Source organism: Salmo trutta, chromosome 22, assembly GCF_901001165.1.
Source record: "Salmo trutta chromosome 22, fSalTru1.1, whole genome shotgun sequence".
Lineage (NCBI taxonomy): Eukaryota > Metazoa > Chordata > Actinopteri > Salmoniformes > Salmonidae > Salmo > Salmo trutta.
In genome coordinates this window covers 20,145,860-20,158,445 of record NC_042978.1, presented here as the reverse complement: position 1 = coordinate 20,158,445, position 12,586 = coordinate 20,145,860, and the positions used below count along the sequence as shown (strand labels likewise).

Genomic DNA, 12,586 nt, shown 5'->3' with positions numbered 1-12,586 from the left:
GACGGCGCCTGTACCCCCCCACGACCACCCCTCACTGAGCCCTGCAAAAACCACACCTGCCCTCCAGAGTGGCTGGCCCTGAACTGGTCAGAGGTACACCCAAAATACCCCCATAAGCCTATCCAACTTTTTTTTTAACTAACAAGCAGAATCTAGAGATTTTTAGAAACAGAGAGAAGTTGCTTACCTCGACACTTTCTGTACCAATGCAACATTTCTGTGTGTAACCAATGCCACCTGCTGGTTGGATTATGTACTGGTCTCTGGTGTACTCTGGGGCTATAGAGGCTGGAGCTCTGATTTGAATAATCTCTCCCTCATCTCTCACTCTCATCCCTCTCTCTCCACCAGTGTAATCCCAGCTGTGGTCCAGGGTTCAGGCACCGTGTCCTTCTGTGTAAGAGGGGGGAGAGTGGAGACACACTGCCAGAGTCCCAGTGTCCCAAGTATGGACGTCCCACCACCAGGGTGCGCTGTAACCTGCAGCGCTGCCCACCCCCCATGTGGGTCACAGGGCCCTGGGGAGAGGTAAGGCTGGGGTTAACATGGGCTCTGCTCTGTATTGAACTCTGCTCTCATTCAACTAGACCTCCTACAGGTGTAGGATATTAATTTGACCAGTTTTGTCTCAGGAGTAAAATAATCCTTTAGCAGCAGGATTTAGTTATTAAAAAAGTAATAATTTCTAACAGGAAATTAGTTTTTATAGACTACAGTAGGCTATAGTTTAGGTGTAGCCTGAGGCTGCATTTTGGATACACTTGTATGTCGTAGTGGAGACCAATATCTATCTTGTGTTATTAAGCTACAGTTGAAGTCAGAAGTTTACATACACCTTAGCCAAATACATTTAAACTCAGTTTTTCACAATTCCTGACATTTAATCCAAGTAAAAATGTTTTAGGATCACCACTTTATTTTAAGAATATGAAATGTCAGAATAATAGTACAGAAAATTATTCATTTCAGCTTTTATTTTTTTCATCACATTCCCAGTGGGTCAGAAGTTTACATACACTCAATTAGTATTTGGTAGCATTGCCTTTAAATTGTTTAACTTCGGTCAAACATTTTGGGTAGCCTTCCACAACCTTCCCACAATAAGTTTTGGCCCATTCCTCCTGACAGAGCTGGTGTAACTGAGTCAGGTATGGAGGCCTCCTTGCTCGCACACGCTTTTTCAGTTCTGCCCACACATTTTCTATAGGATTGAGGTCAGGGCTTTATGATGGCCACTCCAATACCTTGACTTTGTTGTCCTTAAGCCATTTTGCCACAAGTTTGGAAGTATGCTTGGGGCCATTGTCCATTTGGAAGACCCATTTGCGACCAAGCTTTACCTTCCTGACTAATGTCTTGAGATGTTGCTTCAATTTTCTTTCTTCATGATGCCATCTATTTTGTGAAGTCCCCCAGTCCCTCCTGCAGCAAAGCACCCCCACAACATGATGCTGCCACCCCCGTGCTTCACGGTTGGGATGGTGTTCTTCGGCTTGCAAGCGTTCCCCTTTTTCCTCCAAACATAATGATGGTCATTATGGCCAAACAGTTCTATTTTTGTCACATCAGACCAGAGGACATTTCTGTACGACCTTTTGCCCCCATGTGCAGTTGCAAACCATAGTCTGGCTTTTTTTATGGCGGTTTTGGAGCAGTGGCTTTTTCCTTGCTGAGCGGCCTTTCAGGTTATGTCGATATAGGACTTGTTTTACTCTTGATATAGATACTTTTGTACCTGTTTCCTCCAGCATCTTCACAAGGTCCTTTGCTGTTGTTCTGGGATTGATTCGCACTTTTCGCACCAAAGTACATTCATCTCTAGGAGACAGAACACGTCTCCTTCCTGAGCGGTATGACGGCTGCATGGTCCCATGGTGTTTATACTTGCGTACTATTGTTTGTACAGATGAACGTGGTACCTTCAGGCATTTGGAAATTGCTCCCAAGGATGAACCAGACTTGTGGAGGTCTACTATTTCTTTGCTGAGGTCTTGGCTAATTTCTTTTTATTTTCCCATGATGTCAAGCAATGAGGCACTGAGTTTGAATGTAGGCCTTGAAATACATCCACAGGTACACCGCCAATTGACTCAAATTATGTCAATTAGCCTATCAGAAGCTTCTAAAGCCATGACATCATTTTCTGGAATTTTCCAAGCTGTTTACAGGCACAGTCAACTTAGTGTATGTAAACTTCTGACCCACTGGAATTGTGATACAGTGAATTATAAGTGAAATAATCTGTCTGTAAACAATTGTTGGAAAAATGACTTGTGTCATGCACAAAGTAGATGTCCTATCTGACTTGCCAAAACTATAGTTTGTTAACAAGAAATTTGTGGAGTGGTTGAAAAACAAGTTTTAATGACTCCAACATAAGTGTATGTAAACTTCCAACTTCAACTGTATATAAAACAACAGTTTTGATGTGTATGGCTGCATTTCAGATACATTTTTTAACATTTGAATGTCGCAGTAGTAGGACCGACTGTAGTAGGAAATGTATTATGTCTGGTGCTTTAACATTTGAGCGAGCGAGAGAGAAAGGTAACTGTGGATTCGGCTATTTCAGCCACACCTGTCAACAGGTGTATAAAGTTGAGCACACAGACATTGGCAGTAGAGTGGCCTTACTGAAGAGCTCAGTGACATTCAAAGTGGCGCCGTCATAGGATGCTACCTTTTCAACAAGTCAGTTCGTCAAATTTCTGCCCTGCTAGAGCTGCCCGGTCAACTGTAAATGCTGTTATTGTGAAGTGGGAACGTCTATGAGCAACAACGGTTCAGCCACAAAGTGGTAGGCCACACAAGCTCACAGATTGGGAGTGCTGAAGCGCGTAGCGCATAAAAATTGCCTGTCCTCGGTTGCAACACTCACTACCGAGTTCCAAACTTCCTTTTGAAAGCAACGTCAGCACAATAATTGTTTGTCGGGAACTTCATGAAAGGGGTTTCCATGGCCAAGCTGTTACACACAAGCCTATGATCACCATGCGCAATGCCAAGCGTCGGTTGGAGTGGTGTAAAGCTCGCCACTATTGGACTCTGGAGCAGTGGAAACGCATTCTCTGGAGTGATGATTCACGCTTCACCATCTGGTAGTCCGACTGGACGAATCTGGATTTGGCGGAAACCAGGAGACTGCTACCAGCCCTAATGCATAGTGCCAACTGTAATGTTTGGTGGAGGAGGAATAATGGTCTGGGGCTGTTTTTCATGGTTCGGGCTAGGCCCCTTAGTTCCAGGGAAGAGAAATCTTAATGCTACAGCATACAATTACATTCTAGACGGTTCTGTGCTTCCAACTTTGTGGCAACAGTTTGGGAAAGGCCCTTTCCTGTTTCTGCATGACAATGCCCCTGTGCACAAAGCGAGGTCCATATGGAAATGGTTTGCTGAGATTGGTGTGGAAGAACTTGACTGGCCTGCACAGAGCCCTGACCTCAACCACACTGAACACCTTTGGATGAATTGGAACGCCGACTGTGACCCAGGCCTAATTGCCAACATCAGTGCCCGACCTCACTAACGCTCTTGTGGCTGAATGGAAGCAAGTCCCCGCAGCAATGTTCCAACATCTAGTGGAAAGCCTTCCCGGAAGAGTGGAGGCTGATATAGCAGCAAAGGGGGGACCGACTCCATATTAATGCCCATGATTTTGGAATGAGATGTTCGACATGCGTCTGTCCACATACTTTTGGCCATGTAGTCTATGTAGGTCCTTGACTGATTGATGTATTGAAGTGAAGAGGAAATACGAGACAATGTTAATCTTTCCTGTTTAGATTTGTATAGTAGACCTCCTGAGTGGCGCCGTGGTCTAAGGCACTGCATCACAGTGCTAGCTGTGACGCTAGAGATCCTGGTTTGCGACTAGGACACCCATGGGGCGACGCACAATTGGCCCAGCGTCATCCGGGTTAGGGGAGGGTTTGGACGGCAGGGATGTACTTGTCCCATCACGTGGTGGGTCGAGTGCAATGCACGCTGACACGGTCGCCAGGTGTACCATGTTTTCTCTGACAAGTTGGTGTGGCTGGGTTAAGCAGGCATTATGTCAAGAAGCAGTGTGGCTTGGCTGGTTTGTGTTTCGGGGGACGCATGGCTCTCGACCTTCGCCTCTCCCGAGTCTGTACGGGAGTTGCAGCGATGGGACAAGACTGTAACTACCAATTGCATACCACGAAATTGGGGAGAAAAAGGGCTAATAAATAAATAAATGTAAGTGCTCTGTTGTCCGTCTTTACTACGTCCTCCTAGTTTTGTGACCTCTCTCTCTCTCTCTCTCTCTCTCTCTCTCTCTCTCTCTCTCTCTCTCTCTCTCTCTCTCTCTCTCTCTCTCTCTCTGTTCTATGTCAGTGCTCAGCCAATTGTGGTCTGGGTCAGGAGATGCGCTCTGTGCAGTGTCTTGTACACACCGGCCAGCCGTCCAATGAGTGCCCAGACCTCCTGCGCCCGGCAGCCATGCAGCAGTGCAAGAGCAAATGTGACCTCAGCAGCCTACCCATGGACATCCCTGAGGGTGACCCTGAAGGTCAAAGTTCAACTCTGTATTAATTACCTTCTCAGTATATTTTCCTGCCAGCTTAATATCCATTTAAGATGTTTTTATATATTTTTTTCCCTTCCAGAGTGTAAAGATGTGAACACAGTGGCGTACTGCCCCCTAGTGCTCAGGTTTAAGTTCTGCAGCCGCCCCTACTTTAGACAGATGTGCTGTAAGACCTGCCAAGGACACTGACCCCTGATCCAGAGTGAGAACCAGACCCATACTCAGAGTCATCCCCAGCGGGACCAGACCACACCGCCTGAGCTCAACATTCCACAGGGGGAGGGACTGACAAGCCATCGCACCGCAGAGCAGCCTCTCTGACATCAGGGGAGGGTGAGAGAGCGAACTGTGCTTTTATCCCCCACTCTGAAATTGCCCTAACTGATACCAGCTGTGGGGGCACTGCTGTGAAGACCAGATGGGCTGCTGGGATACCTCTGTTTCTATGTCCTTATATCCTTATTAGTGTTTGGTGCTACTACCATTGCCATGCTGGCCACAGGACTGGCCAAAGTACTCTGTTCAGCTTAGTTACGTTTCTCAGTTTTTTATTAAGTGGCCCAATCTTACCCTGAGACACTGTCCATACGGACCTTTACTTGTATATTTACAGACGTTGTTCTATGTGTACACAATCTACACTGTACAAATGAAATTGACCTGATACTTTATCACTTACCAAATGTAAATGTTAGTTATCTGGTGGCTGTTGTCAACTCCTGTGGTCTTCTATGTTATCTTGTCAATGCTTTGTCTCAGAACTAAATCTTTATGAATTCTTATTAATATTATGCTTTTTGAAAAGGGGTTGATTTGCACAAAGTATGGCTAGTCATAAGGATACTGTTGTTTAGTTTAGTTATTTGGGACTTGTCTCGACGACTCTACTTAACACTAAGGTTCTCCATCCACGGTCCGGTCTATGCTCATAACCGTTTACTCACCACTGTCTTGTCATTTTATGGGACCCAGCAAGGGCTGGTCAGTGGTCGGTTCAGTTCACGTCTAGCAGCTAACCTCAACACATCTCTCATACTGTAGCCCTTACTGTACACATTTAGATACAGGCAAACGCACCGTTGCCTCATCAATGTGAAAAATGCTACATGGGTCTCTGTACTAGTCACGTATACAGTGAGTGGAAAAGTGTCCATCACTGAGTGAACCACTTCCAACAACCCATTCGATCGGAACAGAGACCCTCACATGTCCTCTGGTCTTAAGTGGTCCTTCTGTCTGATAGCATGGCCCTGCTGCGCCTTTAATGGTCAACCAGTTCACTTGGGTTTTTAATATGCTGCATGTACAGTGAAGGCCTTTTTACACATCCATCCATCTACTGAGCTCACACCCAGAACCAGCCGTTGCAATATGTCCGCTCTGATTTCTATTGGAGTAACTAGGTTGTTATTACTCTCCTGATGGTGCTTTGGAATGGTGCTATTTCTTAGCTAATTATTGTGGTTATTTGTTGTCATTCTGTTGAATATAAAGTGCTTTTGTTGAGGTTGGTGCTAAAGAAATAGTGCTATGTCAGTTTGTGAGAAGAGGAGGAGAAGTTAACCCTTTATTTCCTTGCCTACAGTAACTCAGTATGGGACCAAACATTCAGTCTCTTATAAAATTGGGTGTCAGCACACTGACTGATACTTTACTATCTCACAAAACCATAACAAAACTGTTTTAATAAAACATACTGTCTTATTTGACTGTCTAAATATGTAAACGACATTTTCTATTTTCTATTTTGAACCATCTGTGTCTATGGTCATGGTGTGACCTCAGAGGCAAACCATTTTATCAAATGTTAGGGACAATATTGTTTGTTGTTTTCAGATGCTTATTGTTACAGACATGTACTGTGCTTTAATTACTACAGAAACATTCCCCTGTTCCCCATGTACAACCATTGAAATTAACATATTAAAGTGAATAAATATGGCGCATTGTTAATAAATGCATTGAGCATTGTGTGCTTTATCCTCTCTCCCTCTGGAAACCCCTGGCCCAGAAAGAAAGCTAGATCATCAAATGATCATCCATCTGTTTCTGTATCTCATAGATGTCATGGAAAATAATGACGCTAGTGTTTCCTCGGTGAGGTTGTGATATGTCTGCTTAAGGCTCTTCCTGATTGGGGGAAATCTGCAGATGGTTACAGAGGCCTGGCATGAGTCATCACCACTGACACGTTTCAGGCCCTGCATCATAGCAGAGCTTAACTTGGGGCCTTCCTGGGTATGCTGATGTTCACCCAGAATGAGGAGGCTATTGAAGACATGGAGCCCCACATCTCTCAGCAGTATACTCTATACTCGTGATTACACTGTGCTGATCCGAGGCCCACTGCACTTGCAGTAACACTGGGAATCTCTTCTTGTCAGTGAAGAGCCAAAGAGCCAAGTTTTATTTAACCTTTTTTATCAGGGAGTCATACTGAGACCAAGGTCTCTTTTACAGATGAGCACTGAATTACCTAAATTACAGAAAATACACACGTCAAAATATAAATACAAAACGCAAGCAGAAAGAAAAACAGTCATGAAAAACAAACACATTCATCAGTAATAGGGTCCTCAATCAGCTTTCTGAATTTGCTTAGAGGCACCAAATTTAAGAACAGTTTGTTCCACAAATAAGGTGCAAGAAAACTAAAAGCTGATTTACCTAACTCAGGAGAGACCGGGTATGGTAATGCGTACAGTACCAGTCAAAAGTTTGGGCACACCTAGTCATTCAAGGGTTTTTCTTTATTTTTACTATTTTCTACATTGTAGAATAATAGTGAAGACATCAAATCTATGAAATAACACATATGGAATCATGTAGTTTAAACAAAATATATTTTATACTTGGGATTCTTCAAAGTAACCACCATTTGCCTTGATGACAGCTTTGCACATTCTTGCCATACCAGGCAGTGATGCAACCAGCCAGGATGCTCTCGATGGTGCAGCTGTACCTTTTGAGGATCTGAGGACCCATGCCAAATATTTTCAGTCTCCTGAGGGGGAATAGGTTTTGTTGTGCCCTCTTCATGACTGTCTTGGTGTGCTTGGGCCATGTCAGTTTGTTGGTGATGTGGACACCAAGGAACTTGAAGCTCTCAACCTGCTCCACTGCAGCCCTGTCGATGAGAATGGGGGCATGCTCTGTCCTCTTTTTCCTGTAGTCCACAATCATCTCCTTTGTCTTGATAACGTTGAGGGAGAGGTTGTTGTCCTGGCACCACTCGGCCAGGTCTCTGACCTCCTCCCAATTGGCTGTCAGGTCGTTGTCGGTGATCAGGCCTACCACTGTTGTGTCATCGGCAAACTTAATGATGGTGTTGGTGTCGTGCCTGGCCGTGCAGTCATGAGTGAATAGGGAGTACAGGAGCGGACTGAGCACGCGCCCCTGAGATGCCCCTGTGTTGAGGATCAGCGTGACGGATGTGTTGTTACATATCCTTACCACCTGGGGGCAGCCCGTCAGGAAGTCCAGGATCCAGTTGTAGAGGGAGATGTTTAGTCCCAGGGTCCTTAGCTTATTGATAAGCTTTGAGGGCACCATGGTCTTGAACGCTGAGCTGTAGTTAATGAATAGCATTCTCACATAGGTGTTCCTTTTGTCCAGGTGGGAAAGGGCAGTGTGGAGTGCAATAGAGATTGCATCATCTGTGAATCTGTTGGGGCGGTATGCAAATTAGAGTGGGTCTAGGGTTTCTGGGATAATGCTGTTGATGTGAGCCATGACCAGCCTTTCAAAGCACTTCATGGCTACAGACATGTGTGCTACAGGTCGGTAGTCATTTAGGCAGGTTACCTTAGTGTTCTTGGCACAGGCACTATGGTGGTCTGCTTAAAACATGTTGGTATTACAGACTCGGACAGGGAGAGGTTGAAAACGTCAGTGAAGACACTTGCCAGGTGGTCAGCGCGTGCTCGCAGTACACGTCCTGGTAATCCATCTGGCCCTGCGGCCTTGTGAATGTTGACCTGTTTAAAGGTCTTACTCACATCGGCAGTTGAGAGTGTGATCACACAGTCTTTCGGAACAGCTGGTGCTCTCATGCATGTTTCAGTGTTATTTGCCTCGAAGCGATTATAGAAGTAGTTTAGCTCGTCTGGTAGGCTCTTGTCACTGGGCAGCTCGCGGCTGTGCTTCCCTTTGTAGTCTGTAATGGTTTGCAAGCCCTGACACATCCAACGAATGTCAGAGCCGGTGTAGTACGATTCCATCTTAGTCCTGTATTGATGCTTTGCCTGATTGATGGTTCATCGCAGGGCATAGCAGGATTTCTTATAAGTTTCCGGGTTAGAGTCCCGCTCCTTGAAAGCGGCAGCTCTAGCCCTTAGCTCAGTGTGGATGTTGCCTGTAATCCATAGCTTCTGGTAGGGGTATGTACGTACGGTCACTGTGGAGATGACTTCATCGATGCACTTATTGATGAAGCCAATGACTGATGTGGTGTACCCCTCAATGCCATCGGAGGAATCCCGGAACATATTCCAGTCTGTGCTAGAAAACAGTCCTGTAGTTTAGCATCTGCTTCATCTGACCACTTTTTTTTATTGATCTGGTCACTGGTGCTTCCTACTTTAATTTTTGCTTGTAAGCAGGAATCAGGAGGTTAGAATTATGGTCAGATTTGCCAAATGGAGGGCGAGGGAGAGCTTTGTATGTGTGTCTGTGTGGGGAGTAAAGGTGGTCCAGAGTTTTTTTCCCTCTGGTTGCACATTTAACATGCTGATAGAAATTTGGTAAAATGGATTTAAGTTTCCCTGCATTAAAGTCCCCGGCCACTAGGAACGCTACCTCTAGGTGAGCGTTTTCTTGTTTGCTTATGGCGGAATACAGCTCATTCAATGCTGTCTTAGTGCCAGCCTCTGACTGTGGTGGTATGTTAACAGCTACAAAAATACAGATGAAAACTCTCTAGGTAGATAGTGTGGTCTACAGCTTATCATGAGATAATCTACCTCAGGCGAGCAACAGCTCGAGACTTCCTTAGATATTGTGCACCAGCTGTTATTAACAAAAATACATAGTCCTCCGCCCCTTGTCTTACCAGACGCCGCTGTTCTATCCTGCCGGTTGTGGTGGTTAATTTCTGTATTACCAAATGAGGAGAGACAAACTTCACACACCAGTCAGAGTTATACATAAACTACATCTTTAATAATAAGAGCTTTGCAATAGCAATGACTTTCAATGACTCCCTATTTCTAATGAACCGTTGAGAGTGACATCACAATGGCTACTGAGATCTTTTATAGCAAAGATCCACCCCCCTAGTCGACATAACAAACCACAGATATTAGGAACAGTTCACAAAGGAAGACTTTATAATGAGAAAGGAGTATCCCGTAGCCAGATAGCATTCACTATAAATTATCGTTCAGTTTGGTCCCTAAGACGAGGTTCTAATCTCGTTCCTGGTACTTCATAGCACAAAAACACCAACTCATCCAATGGCATAACTCTATTGTCTACTCTAGATACTCCCATCTCAAGTAAAACCCCTTCTTGACCCCTCTCCTGGACAAGCTCACTGAGGGGAGTGAGCCTCTAGGTCATATACTATACCAGGATAAGTGCAACATCAGAGGGGGACATACGATGGTTCCAGACACTGCCATACACCTCCCCCCCAATGCCAAAGGAGGGAGTGACTTGAGCACAGACATTGTTGAGACAAGTAATTGGTTCCCCATTAATCACACCATCCCTTCACATGGTTTAAGAATAGGTAAAGGCACATTCACATATGAAGACAATGTTCCATCCTGTCCTCTTCCCTTTCTGATATTCTGCATAGCACCAGAGAAATGTAAAAGACAAGCCTGACCTCTCCCCTCTCTGGGCCCCAAGTGACTGAGCCCCAGCTGAGGGATGAAATACAACTGCCAACACCAAAGTCCAAAGGGATACATTCTAATAACGAGTATATCACATAAGCATATTATGCAGATAAGACATCTTAATTATCTATGTTACCCAACTAATTCTGATTCATCCACCACACGGTACAGCATATAACCAGCGTATAACCAGTATGTTAATAGTGTCGTTGTTCAGCCACGACTCCGTGAAGCATAAGATATTACAGTTTTGAATGTCCCGTTGGTAGTTTAATCTTCTGCGTAGGTCATTGATATTATTCTCCAAAGATTGCACGTTTTCTAGCAGAATGGAAGGAAGTGGGGGTGTATTAGATCGCCTACGAATTCTCAGAAGGCAGCCCGCCCTCTGGCCCCTTTTTCTCCACCTCCTCTTCATGCAGATCACGGGGTTCTAGGCTTGTTCCCGAGAAAGCAGTATATCGTTCGCGTCGGGCTCATCAGACTTGTTAAAGGAATAAAAAGATTCTGCCAGTCCGTGGTGAGTAATCGCAGTCCTGATGTCCAGAAGTTATTTTCGGTCATACGAGACGGCAGCGGCAACATTATGTACAAAATCAGTTAAAAAAATAAGTTACAAACAATGCAAATAAACAAACAAAAAAACACAATCGGTTGGGGACACGTAAAACGTCTGCCTTCTTCTCCGGCGCCATTCTACGTACAATTCCTTCGATCTCATGGCTTGGTGTTTGCTCTGACATGCACTGTCAACTGTGGAACCTTATATAGACAGGGGTGTGCCTTTCCAAATTATGTCCAATCAAGTGAATTTACCACAGGTGAACTCCAATCAAGTTGTAGAAACATGTCAAGGATGATCAATGGAAACAGGATGCACCTGAGCTCAATTTCGAGGCTCATAGCAAAGGGTCTGAATACTTATGTAAATAAGGTATTTCTGTATTTCTATTTCAAAAAAACTGTTTTCGGTTTGTCATTATGGAGTATTGTGTGTAGATTGACAAGGATTTTTGTATTTAATACATTTTTGAGTGAGGCTGTAATGTAACAAAATGTGGAAAAAGTGAAGGGGTCTTAATACTTTCTGAATGCGCTGTACTTAGTTCTACCTGCATTCAATCCTAATTTCAGGTCAATACATTTTTTTGTAATACAATGAAGGCAGACTGTAGTTCAGATAGAGGGCAACAATATCATCGGCATACAAGTACAGGTTACAATTATATTGTTAATGTAAACAGTAAAAAGTCCCAGAATCAACCCTTGCGGGACTCCTTTCGTAAAATATCCAGAAGACCTGATTTAACACCATCAGTAGATAGACATTGAGTTATATCTGTCAAGTAATTTTAAAACCAGTTACATGCAGCCTGGTGTAGGCCAATTTGAGGAAATTCTCTGAATTAGCAGTGAGTGATCAACAGTTTCGAGAACCTTTGGCAAGTCAATGAAGAGGGCAGCACAATGTTGTCTTTTATCCATACAGTTAGCCACATAATTTATAGCTAGGGATGCAGCAGAGATAGTGCTATGACCTGGTCTAAACCCTGACTGATGTAAATTTAGGATACATTTCAAAGATAAGAAAGATCTTATCTGAGAATTAATCAAGGATTCTAATATTTTAGCTAGGCAGAAAGTTTAGAAATAGAGCGATAATTATTTAGGTCACAAGGGTCACCACCTTTGTGAAGGGGGAGTACATGGGCCATCTTCCAAACCTTGGAGATAGTACCAGATATAATCATCAGGTTAAAATATGGGTTAATGATTCAGCAATCAGGGGGGCAGAGAGCTGCAGCAAAAATGGATCAAGCATATCAGCCCCATTGGATTTCTTTTACATCAATCTTAAGCAAGGCATCTAGCACCACAGATAGTAAAGTGTTGAAATGAAATCAAAGATTCACTAGAAGTTGAGTTAACCGTCGATTCAGCTAGAGGCGGGCAGAGGGAAGAGTAGTCGATCGACTGACCAGGGTCAATTAAACCACAGTTTCTCTCAAATAAAAAGTCTGCCGAGATGATAAAAGCATCACTTATCCCATTTTTCTCCGTTAGGATGCCGGAGTCAGACAGAACTTGTTAAGGCAGGGAAGAAGAGGAATTTGTACACTTCAGTGCATTTACTGTTTTCCAACATTTAGAAGGATTACTAGCAGACCACTGTCCCCTGCAGAGTTTTTCT

At 44.1% G+C, this 12,586-nt stretch overlaps 1 protein-coding gene across 2 annotated transcripts in view; it reads left to right on the top strand.

The window, feature by feature from the left end:
- adamts10 (ADAM metallopeptidase with thrombospondin type 1 motif, 10) overlaps window positions 1–6,509 on the top strand; it is a 50,177-nt gene extending 43,668 nt beyond the window's left edge. For both annotated transcript variants that reach the window (XM_029707141.1, XM_029707140.1), the window contains exons 22-25: window positions 1–93; window positions 352–528; window positions 4,360–4,534; window positions 4,632–6,509. The exon at window positions 1–93 is cut by the window's left edge and continues 112 nt beyond it. In XM_029707141.1, the coding sequence (XP_029563001.1) occupies window positions 1–93; window positions 352–528; window positions 4,360–4,534; window positions 4,632–4,741 (555 nt within the window). In that variant the 3' untranslated portion in view covers window positions 4,742–6,509. The remainder of the gene's footprint in view (window positions 94–351; window positions 529–4,359; window positions 4,535–4,631) is intronic.
- Window positions 6,510–12,586: the final 6,077 nt, after the last annotated feature.